General features: G+C 40.8%; 2 protein-coding genes across 2 annotated transcripts in view; one reads left to right on the top strand and one right to left on the bottom strand.

The window, feature by feature from the left end:
- Window positions 1-24,794, top strand: part of dcp2 (decapping mRNA 2) — a 29,554-nt gene extending 4,760 nt beyond the window's left edge. Inside the window, exons 2-11 of the mRNA XM_060908920.1 lie at window positions 2,598-2,749; window positions 3,291-3,418; window positions 3,521-3,619; window positions 4,236-4,388; window positions 4,493-4,605; window positions 4,703-4,798; window positions 6,146-6,272; window positions 20,625-20,693; window positions 20,807-20,858; window positions 23,529-24,794. Of these exons, the coding sequence (XP_060764903.1) occupies window positions 2,598-2,749; window positions 3,291-3,418; window positions 3,521-3,619; window positions 4,236-4,388; window positions 4,493-4,605; window positions 4,703-4,798; window positions 6,146-6,272; window positions 20,625-20,693; window positions 20,807-20,858; window positions 23,529-23,653 (1,114 nt within the window). The 3' untranslated portion in view covers window positions 23,654-24,794. The remainder of the gene's footprint in view (window positions 1-2,597; window positions 2,750-3,290; window positions 3,419-3,520; window positions 3,620-4,235; window positions 4,389-4,492; window positions 4,606-4,702; window positions 4,799-6,145; window positions 6,273-20,624; window positions 20,694-20,806; window positions 20,859-23,528) is intronic.
- LOC132873154 (zinc finger BED domain-containing protein 4-like) lies at window positions 13,364-15,220 on the bottom strand. The gene is made up of 2 exons (XM_060908450.1): window positions 13,862-15,220; window positions 13,364-13,751 (listed from the first exon to the last, which is right to left on the bottom strand). Exons 1-2 carry the CDS (start codon window positions 15,107-15,109, stop codon window positions 13,494-13,496), a joined length of 1,506 nt encoding a protein of 501 aa, XP_060764433.1. The 5' UTR covers window positions 15,110-15,220; the 3' UTR covers window positions 13,364-13,493.
- Window positions 24,795-25,129: the final 335 nt, after the last annotated feature.

Here is a 25,129-nt window from a genome sequence, read left to right as displayed (position 1 = left end):
TTAAAGTTCAGAACGGCCTGGCGCCAAAGTATCTCACTGAAAAATTGGTTAATTTCAGTAGTGTCCATGATGATAACACGAGGTCTGCTGCTTATCACCTTTTGTTACCTTGTGTGAACCGAAGTTTCGGACAAAAGACATTTTTATTTAGTGGAGCTAAAATCTGGAATTCTCTACCTAGAGAAATAAAAGAAATCAAGTCATATTTTGTATTTTGCGATTTGATTAAGAGCTTACAATAAAGTTAGGTTTATTAGGTTAGTTTTTATTATTAGAAATTGATAATTTAAGTTTAGTTTTTCATTTTTAGTTTCACCAATTTGTTTACTTATATTTTTGATTGTTTATTTTGAGAGCCATATGTATTTTATCACATTTTGATATTCTATGCAACTCTTGTTATTCTATTCTATCTTGCTATGGCAAAGCTAATTAAATAAATTTTTTAAATTAAATCATGTGTCACTCGTGCTATTTAAACACGAGCTTCATTGTCGTCTCTTCACTTAACTGATCTCCATCATGTACAGGTGCTGGTCATATAATTAGAATATCATGAAAAGTTGATTTATTTCAGTAATTCCATTCAAAAAGTGAAACTTGTAGATTATATTCATTCATTACACACAGACTGATATATATTTCAAATGTTTCTTTTAATTTTGATGATTATAACTGACAACTAATGAAAATCCCAAATTCAGTATCTCAGAAAATTTAGAATATTACTTAAGACCAATACAAAAAAAGGATTTTTAGAAGTGTTGGCCAACTGAAAAGTATGAACATGTACAGCACTCAATACTTAGTTGGGGCTCCTTTTGCCCGAATTACTGCAGCAATGTGGCGTGGCATGGAGTCGATCAGTCTGTGGCGCTGCTCAGGTGTTATGAGAGCCCAGGTTGCTCTGATAGTGGCCTTCAGCTCTTCTGCATTGTTGGGTCTGGCGTATCGCATCTTCCTCTTCACAATACCCCGTAGATTTTCTATAGGGTTAAGGTCAGGCGAGTTTGCTGGCCAATTAAGAACAGGGATACCATGGTCCTTAAACCAGGTACTGGTAGCTTTGGCACTGTGTGCAGGTGCCAAGTCCTGTTGGAAAATGAAATCTGCATCTCCATAAGGTTGGTGAGCAGCAGGAAGCATGAAGTGCTCTAAAACTTCCTGGCAGACGGCTGCGTTGACCTTGGACCTCAGAAAACACAGTGGACCAACACCAGCAGATGACATGGCACCCCAAACCATCACTGACTGGAAATTTTACACTGGACCTCAAGCAACATGGATTCTGTGCCTCTCCTCTCTTCCTCCAGACTCTGGGACCTTGATTTCCAAAGGAAATGCAAAATTTACTTTCAGAATCAGAAGCCCTTTATTGCCAGGTATGTTACGCACACGAGGAATTTGACTCCGGTTTGACTTAGCTTTCATAGTACAGACAGAAAGAAAAAGTACGAGAGAGCTAAGTCCCGTGGCAGCCGTCTGCGGCGCCATCTTGGATGGAAGTTATGTTCTCTTTCATCAGAGAACATAACTTTGGACCACTCAGCAGCAGTCCAGTCCTTTTTGTCTTTAGCCCAGGCGAGACGCTTCTGACGCTGTCTCTTGTTCAAGAGTGGCTTGACACAAGGAATGCGACAGCTGAAACCCGTGTCTTGCATACGTCTGTGCGTGGTGGTTCTTGAAGCACTGACTCCAGCTGCAGTCCACTCTTTGTGAATCTCCCCCCACGTTTTTGAATGGGTTTTGTTTCACAATCCTCTCCAGGGTGCGGTTATCCCTATTGCTTGTACACTTTTTTTTTTTTTTTTTTCTACCACATCTATAGAGTGGTTGGTTGGTTTTGACATGTGTCTAGAGGAGCCTCGAAATTGAATTTCAGGTCCAGTTTAGCCCAGTGCTAATGACATATTTATAGACCTTTTTGAAAGACAATATCTGATTACAAACTGAATTGATTAGGTATGTGTATGATATATGCCAAGACAAAACGAAAGTTTTGAAGCAAATGTTTGTTTTGGTGAAATACAGTACCAGCCAAAAGTTTGGTGTTTTTTTTTTTTTTTTTTTCTTTTTATTCATTAAGAGACACTTCAAGTCTTGAAGTAATGATAGATGTCGTTTCTGTTTACTTAGTTGAGCGATTCTTGACATATGGCTTACTAAAGTTGTGGACTAGGGCTATTTACTGTGTTTTTACTGTTTATCGCAAATACATTAAGAAGGCAAGAAATTGCACTAATTAACTTTTGATGAGGCACCTGTTAATTGAAAAGCATTCCAGGTGACTACCTCATGAAGCAGGTTAAGATAATGCCGATAGTGTGCAAAGTGTCAAGGTAAACGGTGGTTACTTGGAAGAATCTAAAATATGAAACGTATTTTGACACATCATTTACCACATAATTCCAGATATGGTTCATATGTTTCATAGTTTTGATGTCTTCAGTATCGTTCTACAGTGTACAAACTGGTTACAATACAGAAAAACCTATGAATGAGTAGGGGTGTCCAAACTTTTGACTGGTATTATGTGAGAACTGTTTCACAACTATGCCAGGTCTGATTGTTCGTTGTTGATGTCTTTTGTCCTGTAGTCGCTTCATCCTCCACATCCCCAGTGAAGAGAGGGACAATGCCATCCGAGTTTGCTTCCAGATTGAACTTGCCCATTGGTTTTACTTGGACTTCTACGTACAGAATACACCAGGACTACCTCAGTGTGGGATAAGGGACTTCGCCAAAGCTGATATCCTACTGCGCTGAACGCCACTTAAAAATGAAAAGAAATTCTGTTTTACGAAGAAAACTAAAGTCAATTAAAAGTTGAATTGTTTACAAGACCCCCAAATAGGACTGATATGAGTTGGTTTTCTAACTGCATTTATTTTCATGCAATACAGATAGTGTTCTCTGGATATTCTACTCTGGTACTGACATGCCTTTGAGAACAAACACAACTCCGGTCCTTACAGAAACATCAGTAGTACAATAGTGACGTACTTTTGAGGCTGTTTTTATTCGTCAGTGAATATCTTGCATGTTCCCAGCATAAAATCCATTAATACATTGGAGAGGAAAGTTCGATACACAGCCATTGTTTGACTGATTGTCATCCCATTGACCTCGTCCAAAGCCATGTCGTTTATTATAACCTCATGGTATGCTCACCTGGTCATTCAGCGCAAAGACTAATTATACAGAATAGTGTGATTCTGTAAGCCATATGTAGGCTGCATCCCAAATCTCTACTTAATGCCTGATTCATTTTCTTTAACTTTTCTTTTTACTTTTTAATCACTGTCCATTCCTGCTTCCCCAAGGCGAGGATGTTCAGAAGGTTTTAGATCAATGGAAAGAGTACAAGATGGGTGTTCCTACATATGGTGCAATTATTCTGGATGAAACCCTTGACAATGTGAGTAGGTTAAAGCCAGAACTAATGATCCCTTTTTTCAGCAATCAGAAAATGGTCTGTGTGAACGCTTCCTCTGTCAACTTTTGCATGCGACTTGTGTAGGTATTACTGGTGCAAGGATACCTGGCCAAATCAGGATGGGGCTTTCCTAAAGGGAAAGTCAATGAGGACGAAGCGCCTCATGACTGTGCTGTACGAGAGGTAAATGAACCACTGAAGCGCTTCACAATGCTTTGGTCCTGGAAGAAAAGTATAACATAGTTTAGTAATGCTCAGTTGATGCTTTGACTAAAAGTGCAGCAAAATGATTAAACTTCCAGCTTTTCACTTATTTTAAATGCAAATCGATCAGCTAGTTAATTTTGTATAAGCGCATCAGTGATGTAACTAACAAATATTTATCTATCTTACCTAAATCTTTTTTTCTATTAAAATATACATATTTAAGCACCTCTAATTACTTATTAGTAACAGTAGCCTTTCAGCTTCAGTTCAAGACATTACTGGCATTTAGCAGATGCTCTTATCCAGAGCAATGTACAACGAACCCAGAGCAGCCTGGGGAACAGTTGGGGGTTAGGTGCCTTGCTCAAGTGCACTTCAGCCGTTCCCGCTGCTCCAGGGAATCGAACTGGCAACCTTTTGATCCCAAAGCTGCTTCTTTAACCATTAGGCTATCGCTTTGCCAAGACTGGAAGTTTACTTCAAAAAGCATTCAAATTTAGATCATGTTTTGGCTCTATAACTGTATTAGAAAATGATGTAAATTTTTATTTTATATCGAACCATTTCTTTAATGGTTGTATATTTGCTGTAGGTTTTAGAGGAGACTGGTTTTGACATCAGAGACCGCATCTGCAAAGACACTTTCATTGAGCAGAAAATCACAGATCAGCTCGCTCGACTATACATAATCCCTGGTGTACCAAAGGAAACAAAATTTAACCCCAAAACCAGAAAAGAAATAAGGGTGCAGTATCTTTTCAGTCTCTGTAACTTATTGATGACTTATTGGTTCAGAACAGAGTGGTGATTTTTAATAAGCATTTTTTTTTTTTAAATTACTTTTAACAGAACATTGAATGGTTTCCTGTTGACAAACTGCCATGTCATAGAAACGACATGACCCCCAAATCCAAGCTTGGACTGGCTCCCAACAAGTTTTTTATGGCTATACCTTTCATGAGGTAGCTTCTGTTTTATTTTTTGTTCACGGTACAGTGATTTTTTTTTTTTTTTTTCTTCATGTTGAATATTCATTTTGGTACGCTGCTCTCCTCACAGGCAGCTCAGAGAATGGATAGCCAAACACAAACTGGAATCAACAAGCAGCGATGAGGACTTTTTATCCAACGGCAACACTCCATGCAAACCTTTTCGGTGAGTAGTTTAGTATGGTTTTGCTCTTCAGATCACAGGATCCTAATGAAATCTGGCCTTGCTTTTCTTGAATGAGAACTTTTTGTACAAATAACTTTCTACAAACAAATCAAAGACGCACACTGACTAGTGGTGTGCAAACACTGTCTGGCTTTCCTGAGTGCCACATGATTCTGCAGTCAGGCTTCATGAAGCTAACTCCCTCATGATGTGAATATGTTCCGTGGACTCGAACACTTTGTAGTTGGATGTGTGTATGATTTTCAGAAAAGTAGACTGTCTCTACTTTTATCAGCTTTTATCTGAATTATAAATATTAGTGCTGTCAAAAATGTCGCGTTATTAACGCGTTAACTTGACTCAATTTTAACGGCGATAATTTTTTTTATCGCGAGATTAACGCTCTGTGACATGACGTAAGTTTTTCATAAGCTTTTGAAACTGCCAGGATCTTGGAACAGAGACTTTGCTTAGAAAAACGATAGCAGCTAGACTGTAATGCCCCGCCCCGCACAGCCAGAGTCCTCTGCCCTCCCCCCCAAAGAACCAGCGCGGGCAGGGCGCGCTAGTAGAGATGGGATTTATGGCTCTTTGATGGGATCCGCATCTTTGTGATCCGTTCTTTGAAAAGAGCCATTCAAAAGACTGGCTCATTTGGCTCTTTTTAAATATTTATTCAGTTTTAAGAAGACAGCGTCTAAAGAAGCCAGATCCCTCTGAACTGTAAACTCAATGCTATCCCAGAAATCCTTCCTGTAATATGCAAATTTGGCCGCCTCTGATTGGACAGCGCGACGCATCAACGGGCAGAAAGTGTAAAAGTACAAAATGTGTTCAGTGAGCTGAAACAGTAAAGATCAGATTCAATGCAATATTTATCAACGAACAACTTAAAGTTAATATAATAGTGTACTTTATATTATAATCAAGCATGTCAAGCCTACCGTCACTGTATAATCTGTCTCTCTGATTAGAGTTGTAGACTAACTCAAGCAGTAGATCACTTCACTCATGGTTTTCTTGCTAGCCTCGGGACGAAGAGCCACGGTGCTCGGCTTAGGTTTCACTTTGCAGTGGCTGTGGCAAGACGTGTTATGCTTTGCAATAAAAAAAAAAAAATTAGTACAAAACAAGCCCATTTCACTTTTTTATGCTGATAAGAGAATTACAATGGTTTTTCATGTGACAGAAATATGCGATTAAATTGCAATTAATCGCGAGTTAACTATGACAGTTGCAACATTAATCGCGATTAAATATTTTAATCGCTTGACAACACAAATATGTAGGTCTAATTTTTGTGTGTGGGTTTTTTTTTTTTTTTTTTAAACCTGTTTCTTTCCCCAGATCGAAGCCCAGGCGCTCACAGATTGCAATGGAGGCGTCTCCAGGCGACGGCTGGACGAGGCATAAGCAGCAGAAAGCTTTTGGGCAGCCTGGCCAATGTGAGCTTGCAGACTTTCTCAGAGTCAAGGTTTGTGTTTGCACACATTTTATATTCATGAACTACATTTATGTCCATGAACAATAACAAACAGTTATGGTGTATATATCAAATATAAAATTGAATGCACAATATATGAAGTCTTTCTGGTCCTTTTGACCATCACATCTATACTGCTTGACCCCCCCCCCCCCCCCCCCCCCCCCCCCAAAAAAAAAATCGCGCACTATTTTGTTGGACTGCCTTACAGCACACATTCACTGTGGCATTGTTTCAGGAACCTTATGCAATGTCACATTTATTTCCATCCAGAGTTGCATAAATTTTTTGCCAAGATGTCTTGATCACTGCGGAGTCAAACCACTCTGTAAAGTCTTCTCCAGCACATCCTGAAGACTTTTCCTGGGATTAAGGTCTGGACTCTGTGATGGTCAGTTCATGTGTGAAAATGATTCCTCATGCTCCCTGAACCATCCATCCATTATTCATAACCACTTATCCTGTACAGAGCCTATCCCAGCGGACTATGGGCGAGAGGTGGGGTACACCCTGGACAAGTCGCCAGGTTATTGCAGGGCTGACGCATAGCAACAAACAACCATTCACATTCGCACCTACAGTCAACTTGGAGCCACCAATGAACCTAACTTGCATGTCTTTGGACTGTGGGGGGGGAACCCACGCTGCCATGAGAACATGCAAACGCCACACAGAAAGGCCCTTGTTGGTCACTGGGCTCGATCCCAGAACCTTCTTGCTGTGAGGCAACAGTGCTAACCCCTACACCACTGTGCGTCCCCTCCCTGAACCACTCTTTCACAATTTAAGCCTGATTTTTATGCCTGTTCCATCAGGGAAGAAAAAAAATCCATTGATGTGATGATCTGGCCATTCAGTACATTCAGTTTGTCAGCTGACTTGATTTTATTGCCGCATAATGTTGGAGTCTTGACCTGACCAACTGAAGCAACCCCAGATCATAACACTGCCTCCAGAAGCTTGTACTTCTGCGATGGATGCATCGCTTCATGAGCTTCCCGCCTTACCCTGACATGCTCATTGCTCTGGTGTAGAGTAAATCTGAACTCCTCAGACCACATGACCTTTATCCATTGCTCCAGAGTCCAGTCTTTTTATTCTTCCTAACAAATTCAAGCTTTTTCTTCTGATTTGCCTCACTAATAAGTGGCTTTCTTATGGCCACACAACTGTTTTAGTACCAATCCTGTGAGTTCTTGTTATGGTGTGCTTGTGGAAATACTCTCTTACTTTCACTATTAAACATAGCTGTGAGTTCTACTGACGATTTGTTTACGATTCAACTTCAAGTGTTTAATCAATCTCCGATCACAGTCGAGCTTTGTTTGCGACCATACTTGTTGTGTGATGGTTCACCACTATGCTTCCAGGTTTTAAAAATGTGTTGGACAGTTCATAACCCAGCTCATCTCATTATCTCTAGCCGCTTTATCCTGTTCTACAGGGTCGCAGGCAAGCTGGAGCCTATCCCAGCTGACTACGGGCGAAAGGCGGGGTACACCCTGGACAAGTCGCCAGGTCATCACAGGGCTGACATATAGACACAGACAACCATTCAGACTCTCATTCACACCTACGGTCAATTTAGAGTCACCAGTTAACCTAACCTGCATGTCTTTGGACTGTGGGGGAAACCGGAGCACCCGGAGGAAACCCACGCGGACACGGGGAGAACATGCAAACTCCGCACAGAAAGGCCCTTGCTGGCCACGGGGCTCGAACCTGGACCTTCTTGCTGTGAGGCGACAGCGCTAACCACTACACCACCGTGCCGCCCAGTTCATAATCCAATTCCAGAAATTTCAGCAATCTCCTTAGTATTTTTCTTTCCTTGATGCAGGCCAATAATTTGACTCCTAAACACTAACATCTTTCCCGTGACCATGGGATACATCTTCTGACATGGTTATTTAAGAAATGAGAAGCTACTCACTGCATCAGTTAGGGTTAAAAAAAGAATTGTTGACAGTTAAAACCAGGGCTTTGAACCGGTTCAAGGAACGAAAACGAAAACCGGGAACTTTTTCTATTTCACATGGAACAGAAACGAAACCAGAAACTTTATTATTTTTTATGTTCCGGAACAGAAACGCTTATTAAAAATAATGGTAACCGGTTAATACCGGTTTTTATTTCGTTCCTCAAAGTTTCCGTAGCCTACAAATAAAAAAGCCATTCTTCTCCTGCACAAGTTTCTATGACCCGCTGGGGTTCACTTCCTGTGTGACGTTCGCTGACTGAATGGAGAGAGCGGGAGGGTGGACTACTATCACGTCTCCATTACTGAGTGTCTGAGCAAAGAAGAGCCTGAATGATGCAACCTCCCTATTGGCTGTTTGTAAAAATGTATCAGTTGTTGCCCTTCCCACGGGAATCATCGCGGGCTCGAGAGACGAGACCTGACGAGTTAGTTCGTTGGTAGCAAAACAAAATGTCTGGACACAAATCGGGTTTTCAGAAAAGGAAAGAAAATAAATGGAGGGTTGAAAATACAAAAAAGGAGGCAGAAAATGCAAAACAAGTTTTAAGGTAGGACAAATGGTTACTTTTTAAGGCAGCCCGCCGTGGCTGCAGGCTTTCAGTTGTCATTGAATCAGGTGTAGTTTGTTTTATGTATGTATGTACTTGCATAGATGTGTACTTGGTCTTCCAATATGGCGCCTAACAAAATCTCGCGGCGCGGTGACGTCATGCGGTAGCCCTCTATAGGGCCTGACTCGCCTTTGGTAACACACTAAACGAATTATCTTTCATTTTTGGCACTTTTTCTGTTTGTGTAGATGGGAAGACATACTGAGAATCCAAATCGCCAACATTTGAAATAATAATTGTTTTGAATTATTTCTTGTCTTATTTAATGAAGGTTGTAATAGAATTAGCCTACATTTGGCTTAAGCTGGATGAGACAGAGACATAATTTTATAGCCGTTTGTTAAACCGCTGACAGGGAACGTAATTAACTGTTCCGGGAACGAAATTTTTTTTTGTTCTAACCGGTTCGGGAACGTCTATTTAATGGTGGAACCCAAAACCGGAAACGTTAAAATTCAGTTTCTGTTCGGAACGAACCAATAGGAAAAAAATTCTGGTTCAAAGCCTTGGTTAAAACACATTAACCACTGCAGTAATTATCCAGTCTAAGGTTCTTATGTATTTGCTTATTTAAATCCAAATGGTGACTTTTTTTTTTTTGGCCAGACGGTGTATATGTGGCTCTTTCCCAAACTGTTATGGCAAAATTAGAAGCACACTTTCGTATAGGATTTAAAGGAGAACTGAAGTCATTTTTAAGCTTGCTTTATTTCTTAAAATGTTATTCAGTTCCGTTTTTGGTTTTAGTAACCTTATATCGTGACTCATAGGCAACTAATTGCAATGAAATATTATACTTATCAGCCTATTCGGTTTTTAGCCGTGTTGAATTTAGTTTGTTTGGTCCACGGCAGGCGTCACTTATCCGCGCGATCTTCAAGACTTGTGTGAGACTTCGAAACGTGGCGTATCAGTGCTGCCATTTTGAAAGCTGTTTTTTCCAAATGAAATATTGCACAAAAACGAGTTTAAATGACTCTTACTGCCTACTTTTTTTTTTCCCCCAAACTTTCCTGATGGATATCAAAACAAACACAACTTCCGGCTTGATTCAGGGATGAGAATTTTCTGCAGATCTGCGGAATTCCGAGTTTTTCCCGCTGAAAATGTCATATTTGTGAAACGTGTAAATCCGTTGAGAAAATTTCGGGGGGTCGGCGCGAGGCTTGTCCAAGCAGGCAGGACCGACCGACCGCCAGCATCTTTCGGCAATGCTCATTAACGCAAATTAGTTGCAGCTGTGATAACAGAAATCGTCATTGCTTTCTTCAATGTTTATGCTAACGACAACTCACGACGATTTCCAGCAACGTTTTGGCGCTAGTTTCATCTCCAGGGTTTTTTCTAGAAAAATTTAGTATGATGGCGCTCACCATGGCGAGGGAGCGAAGGGGGGGGGATGGTGCCGGTTGTCTCCCCGCCCGCCGTGCGAAGCCTTTGAAAAATTGAGGCTACAATGGGACATTCTGAGGCTATCTGAGAGGGAAATTGTAACAAATTGTCTGCCAACATTGAAAAAGAAGTAATCTTCTTCTGTCCCGGACAGTCTTTGGCTTTCTTCCGTTTCGTGCTGCGGGATGACATCTTTAAATGCCCAAGTGTCAAGAAAAACAACTCGCGAACTACTTCTGTCAAAAGCTCCCGCGCCGGTGGGTGAAAGGTCATTCAGTCTCGAGAAATCTTGCTCTACAAGTCAGCTGACCTTGTATGTAACCCATGTCAAATCTCGTGAGAGCAGCCGTGACAAGTAAACAGCTAAACAACAACATGGCGCCTCAGTCTGGAAAACGCCAATTCGGATTGTTTTTGCACCGTCTGGCGGTGTATCTACTATGATTGGAATATTTTTGGAGTAATTATAACGTATTTGATGACCAGACACATTGTCACGTGGTGTTGCTGGGATGTTTTCACAGAGAAAAGATCGTTTTGAGAAAGATTGCATGTTGTGCAGTAGCATATAAGTGCATGGCCTAAGTGTGACTTGGGGTTCAATCGGCATTTCGGTAAGGGGGCGCAGCGCCCCTGTTTAGACGAAAGCCTGATCTCACTTCTACAATTCATGGAGAAACAAGCTACACAGTTTTGATCACTTCTTAAGTTCTAGTTATTTTGGTTAGTTTTCAAAGTTACTTCGCCAAGATGGCGAAAGTTTTGGACCGCAAAAATGAGGATCATGCCAGGGAAATCGATAAATCGAACGGGATAAAGAACTGTTTCCGATGGGCATGGCTCGATAGTAGTGTTACCGTGCAGATAGGGACACAAACTGTGACGACGTGCCTGACGGAACATGTCTGAAAAGTGGACGTGCCGGGAAAGGTTCTGTGTATTCTGTGCTCAGATATGATCAATTATGGAAACAGAGGAGCTAGAAACGTCCAGGAGCACATCAAAACAAAAAAGCACAAGGGTACGTTTTACTTAAATTGTCAAAGAGTCAGGAGGAATCTAGTACATCATGACGGTTACTTCCATTATCGCATATAAATAAAATAGGGATTTGTTATCTTAGTTTATAAACATTTTAAACCATCACTGAATTTGAAAACATTCATATATTTTATGTATGTATGTGGGAAAGGGGGATTGTGAATTGGGCAAATGCCCCCTAGACCGGCCAGGTTAGGCCGGCGTAAGGGGACGTTATGCTCAATTTTTTGCCCTTGGCAGACATTTCAGAGTTTGTTTGTTTTTTTTTGTTTTTTTTAAATGTCCCATTCTCATCCCTGCTTGATTACATCAGCATTCGAAAGAGGGCGCACGCGTCTTTTGACAAATCTCGTTTACGGCCATTGCTTTGACATGTGGACTGATATATTGCATAGCATATTTCAAACACTCATAACTTGCTATAGCAGTGACAAAATAGCTGTCAAAAATGCATTCCTATATTTAATAAAATGAGAAATAGAATTTTGATGATAAATTTGCCTTCAGTTCTCCTTTAAAACACCATTGTCTTTGTATGCTGTAGTGTTAGTTTCACTTCACTGGAACTAAGAGGCTCAAACATGTTCCAGCATGGCCATGGCCCTTTGCACAAAGTGGAGTTTGTGTGGCTCAAGTGTCCTGCACAGGGCCCTGACCTAGGGCCCTGACCTTAACCCCTGCTGAACACCTTTGGGATGAACTGGAACGCCGTCTGAACCCCAGGCCTCCTCGCCAAACATCAGTACCTGACTTCAGTTATGCTCTTGTGACAGAAATCCCCACAGCCGTACTCCAGAATCTAGCAGAAATCTAGTCTTCCCAGAAAAGTGGAGATTTATAACAGGCAAGGGGTACTAAATCTGGAATGGGATGTTAAACAGATGTCTACACCATATAGTGTATACACTACAACCCTGCTATAAAAAACTTTTTTTTTTAACTACAAACGTTTGCGTATAATGAACCAAGTTCATGTCCTCCACCTTTAGTGCAGCGAGTTGGAGTTGTCAAAAAAAAAAAAAAAAATCACTGAACAATGCGTCGTCTTCCCACCAGAGATGAACAATAAAGCTGTGTTCACATATATACCGCTACGATAGTGGTATAACTGTATCAATACAAAGTATACCGGTACAGTTTAGTGCATCTGTCCACACTAGCGAGAAATGTTTGCGGTTTTCTTTCATGGTAGTTGAAATGCGCGTGCGCGAAATGTTTCCGTGGTTACCGAGTAACTTCCTTCCGAGAATATGGCAGATGAAACGACGTGTGTGCTTTTTGTCAATGTACAGTCTGTATTTCTGGTGGTCATTTATTCAGTCGAATCGTATAAAACGCGCGAGGCAGTTGAGAAAGAAAAAGAAAACGAATCTCCGTTCTTCACTATTTTATTCAGCAAAGACATCGATTGAGGTGTGTGAGCGCATTATATTTGTATCGATACAGAACCACTTCATTTGTCCACACTACAGCGAAGCGCTACAGTACTGATACTGTACTGGTACGAAACCCATACATTTGTGGGTTTTGTACTGATACAGTTATACCGCTACAGTACCGGTATAGTTGCTAGTGTGGACAGGTGTTGGGGTACGAAAGTAGTATCATATCGGTACAAAATCCCTAGTGTGGACAGGGTACAGTGGGGCAAAAAAGTATTTAGTCAGTCACTAGTGATGCACGATATGAAAAAAATTGACCGATAACCGATGATTTCCTGCTTCTCAGGGCCGATACCCGATAAGTTCATATTGAATATAATCATATAATCTACAGTTTGTGTAGGATGGAAAACTGACATTTTAGCTGCTCTGGCCTATCTACAACAGCAAACAACAACTTTCTGGCTCTTCAAATGTTTATTTTCATTTCCTTACAAAATGTGGTCATTTGCTATATATAACAATAACGTAGCAAGACACCACTCCATTTTAACAAAAAAAAGTGCATCCCTTGCGGTAGGAATATTCAAGTCAAGTTTCCTTTTTTCTTTTTTTTTTTTTTAAAATGTAATCAAATAAAGTGCAAACTCAAAATGATTAATGCTTTGACTGCATCATAAAAAAAAACCTTTTGTTCAAAATAATAATAATAATAATAATAATAATAAAACTTTAATTATTTCCTGTCTCTTCTCAACATTTCTTAATCTGGACTTGTCATTGTCTACATTGTCTTTTCTATTTTCTAGGTGAGGGCATCAGTGGGAGATTTTTCTTGACAAACAAGCATCTCTGCTTTGTCACATCCAAGTCGGTTTCGTTTTTCATCGATAACATTTGCAGCGGCAGAAAATAAACGTTCACTGTCTATGCTTGTGCAAGGCGCTGACAGGTACTTCCGTGCGAGTGAGGCAAGTTCTGGGAACCGGGCTTTGTTGCTTCTCCAGTAGTCCATGGGGCTCTCCGATCGAGGAATTGTGGGCTCTGAGAGAGAGGCTTTTATCTAAAGTAGTAGAAGATTAACAAAGAATAAAAAATATATTTAACATTACCATGTTATGGTCTATTTTATCAGAGATGGCCAAAGCTTTATTTAAACAACAAATAAATTACCTGCTGATCTGTTTTGCTTTGGTTCAGCTCTTTTGTGTTGTTTTCTTGAAGGATTTCTTCATACATTGTCAGCAGGGAAACATTGTTGTTGTCATCTGTTGTTGTCTTGGTTTTCTTCTCCTTTGGCTCTTCTACATCTTTTGCTGGTGCTGCACATCTCATTTTATCATTCAATGCTTCTATTGCTTCCCTTTTTGTTGCTTGGTCAAAATAGCAGTCCTTATACCTTGAGTCCAAGACTGTGGCGAGAAAAAACAGGGACTCTGTGTAGATGTGACTGAAACGCTGCTCTATAGCTTCCAGTAGTGTGCTCTTTGACGTTTTAATTCCATGATCTGTTGCAACAGTCCTATTTAACAGACGCCTTAAGGCTTCAATGGAGGGGATGACATCAGCTGCAGTGGCTGTAGCTGAGCTTATGTTTTTTGTCAGCTGTTCACAGGGGTCAAGAATAGTGAGCATGTTTTCAATTAAAGTCCATTGATTTGGGGTCAGAAATGCAGGCAAGTCAAAATCTACAGCATATGCTGCAAGTACTCGCTTCTGCTGCAACAAACTTGTCATCATATAGAACGTGGAATTCCAACGAGTGGGCACGTCTTGTTGAAGCCTTGCCTCTTTCATACCTAGTTGTTTCTGCAAGTTTTGAAGACGGGAGGTGGCGAGCTGGGAGTGTTTAAAATGTCCTATTATCTTCCTGCCAATCGAGACACAATCTGTGATGCTTCTTTGGCTCAGTACAGCCTCATTTACAGCAAGCTGTAAAGTGTGTGCCATACAACCCAAGCTTGCAAGCCCACACTCCTCCATAGCTTTGATCATGTAACGTGCATTGTCCCTGAGCACAACATGCACTTGGTCTTTTGTTATACTCCAGTGCATGAGCATTGTGTCAAAAGCTTGGCATATCATTATTGCTGTATGTGACCCAGGGCACTCCTGGGCATGCAGAGTTGCTTTTTGCAAGTTAAAGTCTTGATCCAGCCACTGAGCCGTCAGGCTTAGCATGCTGACCGGACTAACATCTGACGTCCATATGTCTGTGGTAAAACTTACGTGTAGTCCGCCCTTGTCGATCAGGCTGTGGATATGTGTTGCAACAATATCATAAAGTGCAGGGAGGGACACGTCCGAGAAGAAGCGGCGGCTTGGGAGAGTGTAACGTGGCTCCAAATGTGCTATTAGCTTACGAAAAGATGGGTCTTCGACAACAGAGAAAGGCTGGTCGCCGAGTGCTATAAACTCCATTACTTTGTCGTTAATGGCTTTAGACTTCTCGCTATCTCTTGAAAAGCTCTTACATTTTTCGAACGACTGCTGAATGGGGACATCAAACTTCTGTGTCGTTCTTGTTTTTATTTTAACACTGTTAGCGGCTGCAGCTGCTGCCTCATATTCGTTCAGTACCTTTTCGCCGCGATGGCGACTTTTAAGGTGAGCTATAAGATTCGTCGTGTTAAAACTTGATGGCTTTCTTCCTCCTCTCGCAATCCTCGCTGAACACGTTTTGCAGATAGCGACGATGTTGTCATCTTCAGCCACAGCGAAAAACGACCATGCCGGTGAAGACATGTTTATTCATTAGCCTACTCAGGCAGCGACTGACGGCAGACTTGGGCCTCCTGTGAAATGATCACTGCGCCCCCACTGCGCCTGTTTGGCTACTCAGCCTGAATAAAAAAAAGTGGCTACTCGGTCTGAACATGTTTCACTAATTAATTTAATTTATCGGATGTTTTATCGGAAAAATATGACCATCGGGCCGATAAAAAATGACGTCATTTACCCTCAAATCGGCCGATATTTTATCGGCCCGATATCTATCGTGCATCTCTATCAGTCACCAATTGTGCAAGTTCTCCCACTTAAAGATGAGAGAGGCCTGTAATTTTCATCATAGGTATACTTCAACTATGAGAGACAAAATGAGAAAATCCAGAAAATCACATTTGTCTGATTTTTAAAGAATTTATTTGCAAATTATGGTGGAAAATAAGTATTTGGTCAATAACAAAAGTTCATCTCAATACTTTGTTATATACCCTTTGTTGGCAATGACAGAGGTCAAATGTTTTCTGTGAGTCTTCACAAGGTTTTCACACACTGTTGCTGGTATTTTGGCCCATTCCTCCATGCAGATCTCCTCTAGAGCAGTGATGTTTTGGGGCTGTCGCTGGGCAACACGGACTTTCAACTCCCTCCAAAGATTTTCTATGGGGTTGAGATCTGGAGACTGGCTAGGCCACTCCAGGACCTTGAAATGCTTCTTACGAAGCCACTCCTTCGTTGCCCAGGCGGTGTCTTTGGGATCCCTGTCCTGCTGAAAGACCCAGCCACGTTTCATCTTCAATGCCCTTGCTGATGGAAGGAGGTTTTCACTCAAAATCTCACGATACATGGCCCCATTCATCCTTTCCTTTACATGGATCAGTCGTCCTTTGCAGAAAAACAGCCCCAAAGCATGTTTCCACCCCCATGCTTCACAGTAGGTATGGTGTTCTTTGGATGCAACTCAGCATTCTTTCTCCTCCAAACACGACAAGTTGAGTTTTTACCAAAAAGTTCTATTTTGGTTTCATCTGACCATATGACATTCTCCCAATCCTCTTCTGGATCATCCAAATGCTCTCTAGCAAATTTCAGACGGGCCTGGACATGTACCGGCTTAAGCAGGGGGACACGTCTGGCACTGCAGGGTTTGAGTCCCTGCCGGCGTAGTGTGTTACTGATGGTAGCCTTTGTTATTTTGGTCCCAGCTCTCTGCAGGTCATTCACTAGGTCCCCCCGTGTGGTTTTGGGATTTTTGCTCACTGTTCTTGTGATCATTTTGACCCCACGGGGTGAGATCTTGCGTGGAGCCCCAGATCGAGGGAGATTATCAGTGGTCTTGTATGTCTTCCATTTTCTAATAATTGCTCCCACAGTTGATTTCTTCACACCAAGCTGCTTACCTATTGCAGATTCAGTTTTCCCAGCCTGGTGCAGGTCTACAATTTTGTTTCTGGTATCCTTTGACAGCTCTTTGGTCTTGCCCATAGTGGAGTTTGGAGTGTGACTGTTTGAGGTTGTGGACCGGTGTCTTTTTTATTCTGATAACGAGTTCAAACAGGTGCCATTAATACAGGTAACGAGTGGAGGACAGAGGAGCCTCTTAAAGAAATTGTTACAGGTCTGTGAGAGCCAGAAATCTTGCTTGTTTGTAGGTGACCAAATACTTATTTTACCGAGGAATTTACCAATTAATTCATTAAAAATCCTACAATGTGATTTCCTGCATTCTTTCCCCCCATTCTGTCTCTCATAGTTGAAGTGTACCTATGATGAAAATTATAGGCCTTGCTCATCTTTTTAAGTGGGAGAACTTGCACAATTGGTGGCTGACTAAATACTTTTTTTACCCCACTGTATCTGTCAAGTCTGCAGTCAAGTTAACAGTATGTGTTAATGAAATAAAACAGGCTTAACGAACCTCACTTGGGTGTCAGTCACTAACAGTTATCAAATGGCAATCGCTGACTTAAAATCCCTTTAAAAGGGCTTTTTATTTTACGAGCTAAAAGCACTTTTGATCAAGTCTGGACTCTGTAAGCATTGTTTTCATGGCTGCTCGCTGACGCGTGCAGTACCATTCGGACTAATTACTATGCAGCTGTTCTGGATTAGAGCACAATCACAGTGCGCACTCATACGGACTCCCTAAACACACAGACTTTGCGAAGTATACGTATTATACTTAATGTCTCATGTTACCAAGCCTTTTGTTCTGTGTATTGCTTGACTGGTTTTGACTTGCTTTTGTATTTTGGGCTTTGTCTTTGTGATTTACCTCTGATGTTTTTGTTTGTGCCTCGCTCAAGTTCCATGACCCTGCTTTTGTCTTGCTTTGCTGAACTGTTTGCTTGCCAGGTTTTAAATAAACGCTCTTTGAAATTATATCAGTCATCTGCCTCCATTACGTGACACTTGTAAACATAAGATACTCTCAGTTGAAGACAAACTTCATATCTGAGACCCTCTAAAGCAGGGGTCGGGAACCTTTTTGGCTGACTGAGCCATAAATGCCCATTTTTAAAAAATAAAATTTCCGTGAGAGCCATACCATTAAAAAAATGAATACAATTAAATGTAGGCCTATGTATTTTTAAAAAGACCAAACAATTTTAGAGTGTACGAATGTATTATTTTTAATTACGTTTTTATATTGAAGCCAAGAAGGGGAAAAAAAACACTTCTCACCATTAATGAGACTTCTGGGACTGCATCGTTTTACTGATGGCTTTGTAATCTGGCTGATATGCGGTGAGGTTGAGCTTCATGCAGGCGTTGAGGCTTTCATCAGTTAGACGCGATCTTAGGTTGGTCTTGATGTGTTTTAGATGAGAGAAGGACTGCTCACATGTATACGTAGATCCGAACATGGTCAACACAGCAACGCTCACTCGCTGCAGTGTGTGGTATGTGACTGGAAGCGCGTTCCATGTTTTCACAATCAGTTCGTCATCCTTTTTTCTCTTCGCCATCGTCTTTGTTAGTTGTGCATGCAACAGGTAGCTAGCTGGAATTTTAAATAAAGCGGATGTAATTTTACCTCACACGACCCCGTAGGCACCTTATTGTCCAATAAAAATCGCGTTTTTTTTTAATGTCTGACGTGTCGCCTGCTGGGATTGGCTGATCTGACGCACCCGTGAACTTCAGCGGTGAAAAAAACCCCAGATGGAATGGATTGCAAATACGTGATCATATTTTATATTTTGAAAGCTAATTTAACATTTAGATTTCAGGAAGTCATTTTTTAAACTTTGATAATATATGCCTAACAAAATTATTTTTGACCAACTGTTAACAAATGTCAGATTTGTCCGCGAGCCAGATGCAGTCACCAAAAGAGCCACATCTGGCTCGCGAGCCATAGGTTCCCGACCCCTGCTCTAAAGTGTGGTGAGAAAGGAGCAAATTTGTCTAAAGAATATGGTATCCTGAAAAAAGTTTAAATTTCAACTTTTAAAGAAAGAGCTTTGAGTATCTGTCCATAACTGCAATCAGCAAGTTGGTCTGAAAAGAAAGATGCGGCAAGCGAACAGCGAGTGTGACTTATTTCCTTTACTTCATAAATATGTTAAGTGAATTAAGCGTAAATATAAACAGTTTGTCTTGTTTTTACGTAAGAGTGAGTGAGTGGTGTGACAAGTGGGCTCATTTTGGTATAATGAACTCTATGGCCGTCCCCCAAGGAGTTCGTTATAGTGGGGTTGCAGTGTATTGTAAATGTATTCAGTATGAAATAAATGTGACAGGCTAGCTCCTGTTGCAAGTCATCATGATGTCAGTGCAGCATATTTATGCAGAGCGACAGCCTGGCAAAATGTTGTATTCTGAAATGCACAGACTGGTGCACACAAGTTTAAACATTCCCTATTTATTTAAAATTTTCATCAAAGGTCGTCTTGGTTAGTAGTACTGCCTTTCGTGTGAGATTTAAGGTCAACAGAATTAATAGGAAATCAACATTTCCAAATGAAAACAGATTGGAGATCAAGATCATATGGTGTACCTACCCTAATGACAGCAGTTGTACGTGTTTTGGCGTGATTGTGGTCATATTACCAGTGTTCGTGTTAGAAGAGAAACGGTCCTGATGTTTTATTAAAAGGTGGTCCCCCCCCCCCCCCCCCCCGGGTTTTGAAATGAACTGACGTATAAACTGTGGCGTTTTTATACACACACACACACACACACACACACACACACACACAGAGACTGGTATGAAGAGTTAGTAGTCACTTGTTAGCCACTTTAAAAATAAAAAATACAAAAAGCAGGCGTAGCTAGGATTTTTCAAAGGGTGGGGGATCACACACTGACTGGCAGCCTGAGTGCATTATGTAACAAAAACTAATTACCATTGCTAGTTTTAGGTAGCTTAGAAACCGGCTCTTCCGTTATTGCGGTTTCTTCCACGTTTTCTTGATGATGTGTTCTAGAAACGGCACACTAAAACTTGGCTTCGAAGCCACAAAATGCAACTTTGATGGAAAAAATTATATAATAAATTGCTTACCTCTCTTCACGTTGAAAGAAGGAGGAAAGTTTTTTGCTTGTTTTGACATGGCGAATTATTAACACGAGGAAATACTTGTAATTCGCAACTAAAAAGACTGCAGCTACACTGGCAGCTTGACCATGCTTTCTAGTGCGATCGTGTTGCACTTGCACAGAACTGGGTTTTTGCGCCCAAACCACAGGAAGTCCGTACAAGGTTATAGAAACCCTAATGAGGCTGAAGTGACAATCTAGTTTTAAAAAAAATGTTAGAAAAATTACAGTGGGCACTTTTCTAATATTCTTATGCAGCTATTGGAAAAAAAAAAAGTATGGTCTGACAAAGGGGGGGGGGTCACGGGCACCCCAGGACCCCCCCCCCCCCCCCCCCCCCAGCTACGCCCCTGCAAAACTTGATTAGTGTGAGTTAATAGTAATGTGAATATCCACATCCTTGATTTGTGATCATGTAAATTTCAGTGCGAGTGTTCTTCAGCAGATAACCAGAAGATGGCGGTGGTGTTGTAGTGATAAATTTGGGCCCATACACCCATTTCTTTTCTCTTGTCTATGTATGTAAATTAGTTCAATATTTTGAATGATTATGCATTTGTACAAAGTTAGTCAGATAAGTAGCAGCATTATTTATTTTTTATTTTTTTGAATTACAACAAAATGTCAGCAGGAGAAACTGCAATAAAGCTTGTCATGTTTTTTGCAGAACCATAATGTGAAATGCAATGGGAAGAAGCACCAGGATTCCCCCAATGTAAAGAAAAGAATGAATGAGGTCAGTAGGCAGCAGGTCCATTTTATCTCATCCATTCATGACTAAACTTTTGATCATGTGGGATAATTTTATTGATGTAAAACAGTGATGACTGTATGACAACTTTCCTGCAGAGAGATGAAAAGAAGCTTCAGCCCAGAAGACTGCAAGACAACTTCGATGCAGGTACATTCACTAGTGTTACAGCGCCTGAAACTTTACATTACATTGACCTGACTGACTAAATCAGTGAGTTTATCTAATTGGGAAGAGTTATGTTAGTCTCGTGAATAATCGTGACCAGTTGTAGCAGCATTCCATAACTTTCATATGATAAAAATCTATACTTCACAAGTCTGTGTAATCTTCAGCAAGTGGGTAATGTGGTTGTAGACTAATCACAGGAAACAGTCCCGAACAGATAAGCCACAATTATGGCACGAGGGGGGGACGCTGATCTTATCCACAAAGGATGCATGTGTGGCTGGAGCTTTTCTTTCTAACTCCTCAGGGGCCACACCTAATCTCACTAGTTTAATCAGTTGATCTTAAGAAGCTGCAGCTCCGTTAATCTTGTTGTTTAGTAAGATTGGGACACACCCACCTTTTTTTTTTTTTTTTTTAAAGACTTGGGACTCAGAATGGCTCTGATATTTTATGTATTTAACTCCAGTAAAGCAAATATAAGGCTCATTTGGTTCCTTCAAATACTGTAAATGTTAGCATTTCTGAACATATGAGAATTCTCTTCTGAAAGGAGTGGGTGAGTTGAGTGCTTCACCTTAAAGGAGAACTGAAGTCCTTTTTAAACTTGCTTTATTTCTTAATTAACATGTTATTCAATTACGTTTTCGGCTTTAGTAACGTTATATTGTGACTCGTATTGGCAACTAATTGCAATTAAACATTATACTTATCGGCCTTTTCGAGACTTGTGCGAGACTTCGAAACGTGAAGTGTCAGTGCCACCATTTTGAAAACTGTTTTCCAAACGAAATATTGCACCAAAACGTTTAAATGACGATTACTGCCTACTTTTTTTTCAAACTTTCCTGATTGCTATCAAAACAAACACAACTTCTGGCTTGATTTACATCAGCATTCGAAAGAGGGCGCGCGCGTCTTTTGACAACGTTGGCAGATGTTTATCGCTTTGACTTCCGCTGTACGTTTTACTTCCGTCCTATGATGTCTCGCACAGGTCTCAACGAATCTCGTTTACGGCCATTGCTTTGACATGTGGACTGATATATTACATAGCATGTTTGAAACACTCATAACTCGCTATAGCAGGGACAAAATAGCTGTCAAAAATACATTCCTATATTTAATAAAATGAGAGAAATAGAATTTTGATGATGATTTTGCCTTCAGTTCTCCTTTAATTCAAGCAGCAAGAGAATTGTGCATTCGTTATCTAGCGTAAAGTACTAATGAAATTTTTTTTCTTTGCACCATAAATCTGTATCTAATGCAAGATGTCGGTTATACTGTATAAGGATAAGCTTTGATCACCTAAATTGGGAATATTTAGTCCAGACTTGTGTACTTCAGTCAGGTTGTGTATGCCCTGACTGGCCACTTTTTTAGGAACTCCTGTACATCATGGTCAGGTTGTTGGTGCTAGACTGAGTATTTCATAACTCTCCTGAGATTTTCACACAAAACGGTCTAGAGTTTACACAAAAGGGTGTGAAGAGCAAAAAAATTTCTGAGCGGCAGTTCTGTAGATGGAAATGCTTTAGTCAGTGCGTTTACATGCACATCCAAATCGAGCTACTGTCGGTAATCGAGCTAAGGGTCCCAGCAGGTGTGCCAGAGAAATCCAATCCTACATGCACACAAGGAAATCGAGCTATTGTGTGAGGTATATTGTGCACCCGAGCCACAGGTGGCGCTACACGCCCCATCGTGTTGGTACACTTCCGGTTGTCGTCATGAAGAAGAGCTATTCAAGAGTATAAACAAAGTTATCAGTTCTGTGTTCCCAAGAAGAACGACGACGAGGACAGCAACATCGAGAGAGAGAAGATGGACAACAACGAAGCAGCTCAGCACTTGCTGAACATTCTGTACACCATCGCGTTGTGCTTGAACTATACGCGAAATCGTCACTCGTCACTTCCGGAAGGGGCAGTGCTGAAGTAAGTAGCTCGACTACGTAGCTCGATAGGATTTACATGCACTAAGTAGCTCGGCTACAATCGCATAATCTAGGTCGCGTAGCTTGATTACGAGAAATCCAGTTCGGTTCGATTTCAGCCGAGCTAAGGTGTTTCCATGGCATTTAGAACTTCGATTTCAGTCGAGCAACGGCAGAAATTTGATTTTCTCTATGTGCATGTAAACGCACTGACTGATGAAAGAGCCCCCCCCCCCCCCCCCCCCCCTTTCTAATCTTCAGCCGTCCAGTGTCTGTGATTTCTGTTCTTAACTGACAAGAGTCGAAGCTGCTGTGGTCTGCTGCTGTACCTCATTCACTTCAAGGATATGTGTTCTACGATGCTTTTCTGCTCAGCACAGTTGTAAAGTGGTTGAGTTACCACAGCCTTCCATTCAGTTCAGACCAGTCCCATTGCAGGGCATGAAAATCCTGGAATGTCACCAGTTTATGGAATAATCAAAGCAGCCCGACTCTGCCATGGTCAAAGTCTCCAAAAAGCACCAGAGTGAATGAATTCTGACACTGTGGTAGTGATGTGCGCATTTCACAGCAAAGGATGAAGTCCTATATTACAGATATGTGGCCTAATTTCGAGTGTACAGTACCTCTGATTTAGAATTAGTGTTTATTAGCTCATTAGCACTATTGAGAAATGAGTTTTTTATAAAATGATTTTCTTTTCCTTACTCCAGATGCAGCGAGTGATATGCGTGGCTTGAATGGACAGTCAGAATACGAGCACATTCATTCCTCGAAGTCCTTCCTTAACTTCAAGTTTGATCGTGAGGCAATCATGAAGTCGTGCTTTGACTCCTGACTACGTTTATCTCAGTTCAATTTTAAAGGCACACTTTGTTGCAGTTTGAGCCGTTCTAGTAAACTCGCATATTAATGTTTTGTTCTTTGAAAAAAAGGGCAGTCATATAAAGGTTGCTGGACCAATATGACTAGAAATTGGGTGTGTATCTTTTTTTCATCAGCAATACAAGTTTATGTATGCGTGACTCATAAATGCTGAGAATCTTGGGTCATTTTAAATTTGAAGTGATATTCAGATGTGTGCAATCACTTTTATTTCCCTAATTTTGGAGTTTTGGTAAAGACTTAAGATTGCAACTGATGAGCTGTTGAACTTTTTAGCACTGAAATAGTAAAAACTTATGAATACAATGCTTCTTCCTAGTTTACCAGATTTTCGGTTCTGATTAGTTCTTTAAACCCAGTGTTGTATGTGTTCATCTCTCCCCCCCCCCCCCCCCCCCTTTTATTTTTATTTTAAAAACCATGATGCACTGCTGGATCCTTATTGGAACACTGCTTATTTCAGAACCGTATCTTTACTGCATTCTCTAGCGTACACTTAAAGTAGTAGTAATGATGATAGCGAATTTAAAGTAAGTTATAAAATATTGGGCATCATTTATCATGGGGGGAAAGTTCCATTTTGCTTTTCTCTATGCTGAGCCACAAAACTTGATTTGAAACCTGCTAAAGCTGGAGTTGTATTAACCCCTGTTCATAGAAGAGCTTTGTGATCTAGTTTTACATGATCACGCTAAATTATCGCTGTTGTGACGTCTGCAAAAAAACCCACCTTTTTTTGCCTTTTGAATGTGAATCTTCTAAGTGACAATTGCATTGTTTTTAAAGAAGAAACTCTGGTTATTGTGGGAGTTTTGTTGTTTGTTTCTCTCCTTTCCATCAGGCTTGAATGCTGCTAGAGTTTTACATGTCACCTGCACATTTTCTGGCATTTTTGTCCTCTGTAAAGTGGCACTGATTCTTCTGAAAGTAAATGCAGTACATATGGAAATCTCACGCATATGCAAATGTATTTACACTGTTATCTATCCCCCCCCCCCCCCCCCCCCCCCCCCCCCCCCCCCCGCCGCCATGTATGTTTAGGGATTTGTTTTTCTCCTTCCTTTTTTTAATAAAGACGCTGTTGTAGACAGGAAGTCTACTGCTGATTTTCAAGTTTCTGAAGGAAATATTATGTATACACATGCTTCTTGTTTGTCCTTGATCAGCTGATAAATTTCTACAGAGGAAACTTTTCCCTGTGGAGAATACGTAGAAAGATGCTATCCATCATGCCTAATTTTGACATTGCAATGTTCTTCAAAATTGTAATTTGTTTACTTAATGTCTGCTTTTCTTTAGCCTAAGAGCAGTTAGGGATATTTAAATCACTACATCTAGTTAAATAATTTAAATAATCTTGCCCATCTTGTGCTACAGGCAATTAATTACACAGTTTGGTTTGAAAATTTTATATAATCCCAATTCCAAA

This window comes from Neoarius graeffei, chromosome 25 (genome assembly GCF_027579695.1).
Source record: "Neoarius graeffei isolate fNeoGra1 chromosome 25, fNeoGra1.pri, whole genome shotgun sequence".
Lineage (NCBI taxonomy): Eukaryota > Metazoa > Chordata > Actinopteri > Siluriformes > Ariidae > Neoarius > Neoarius graeffei.
Note: the sequence above shows the minus strand (reverse complement) of the source record. Positions and strands in the feature narration are given on the sequence as shown.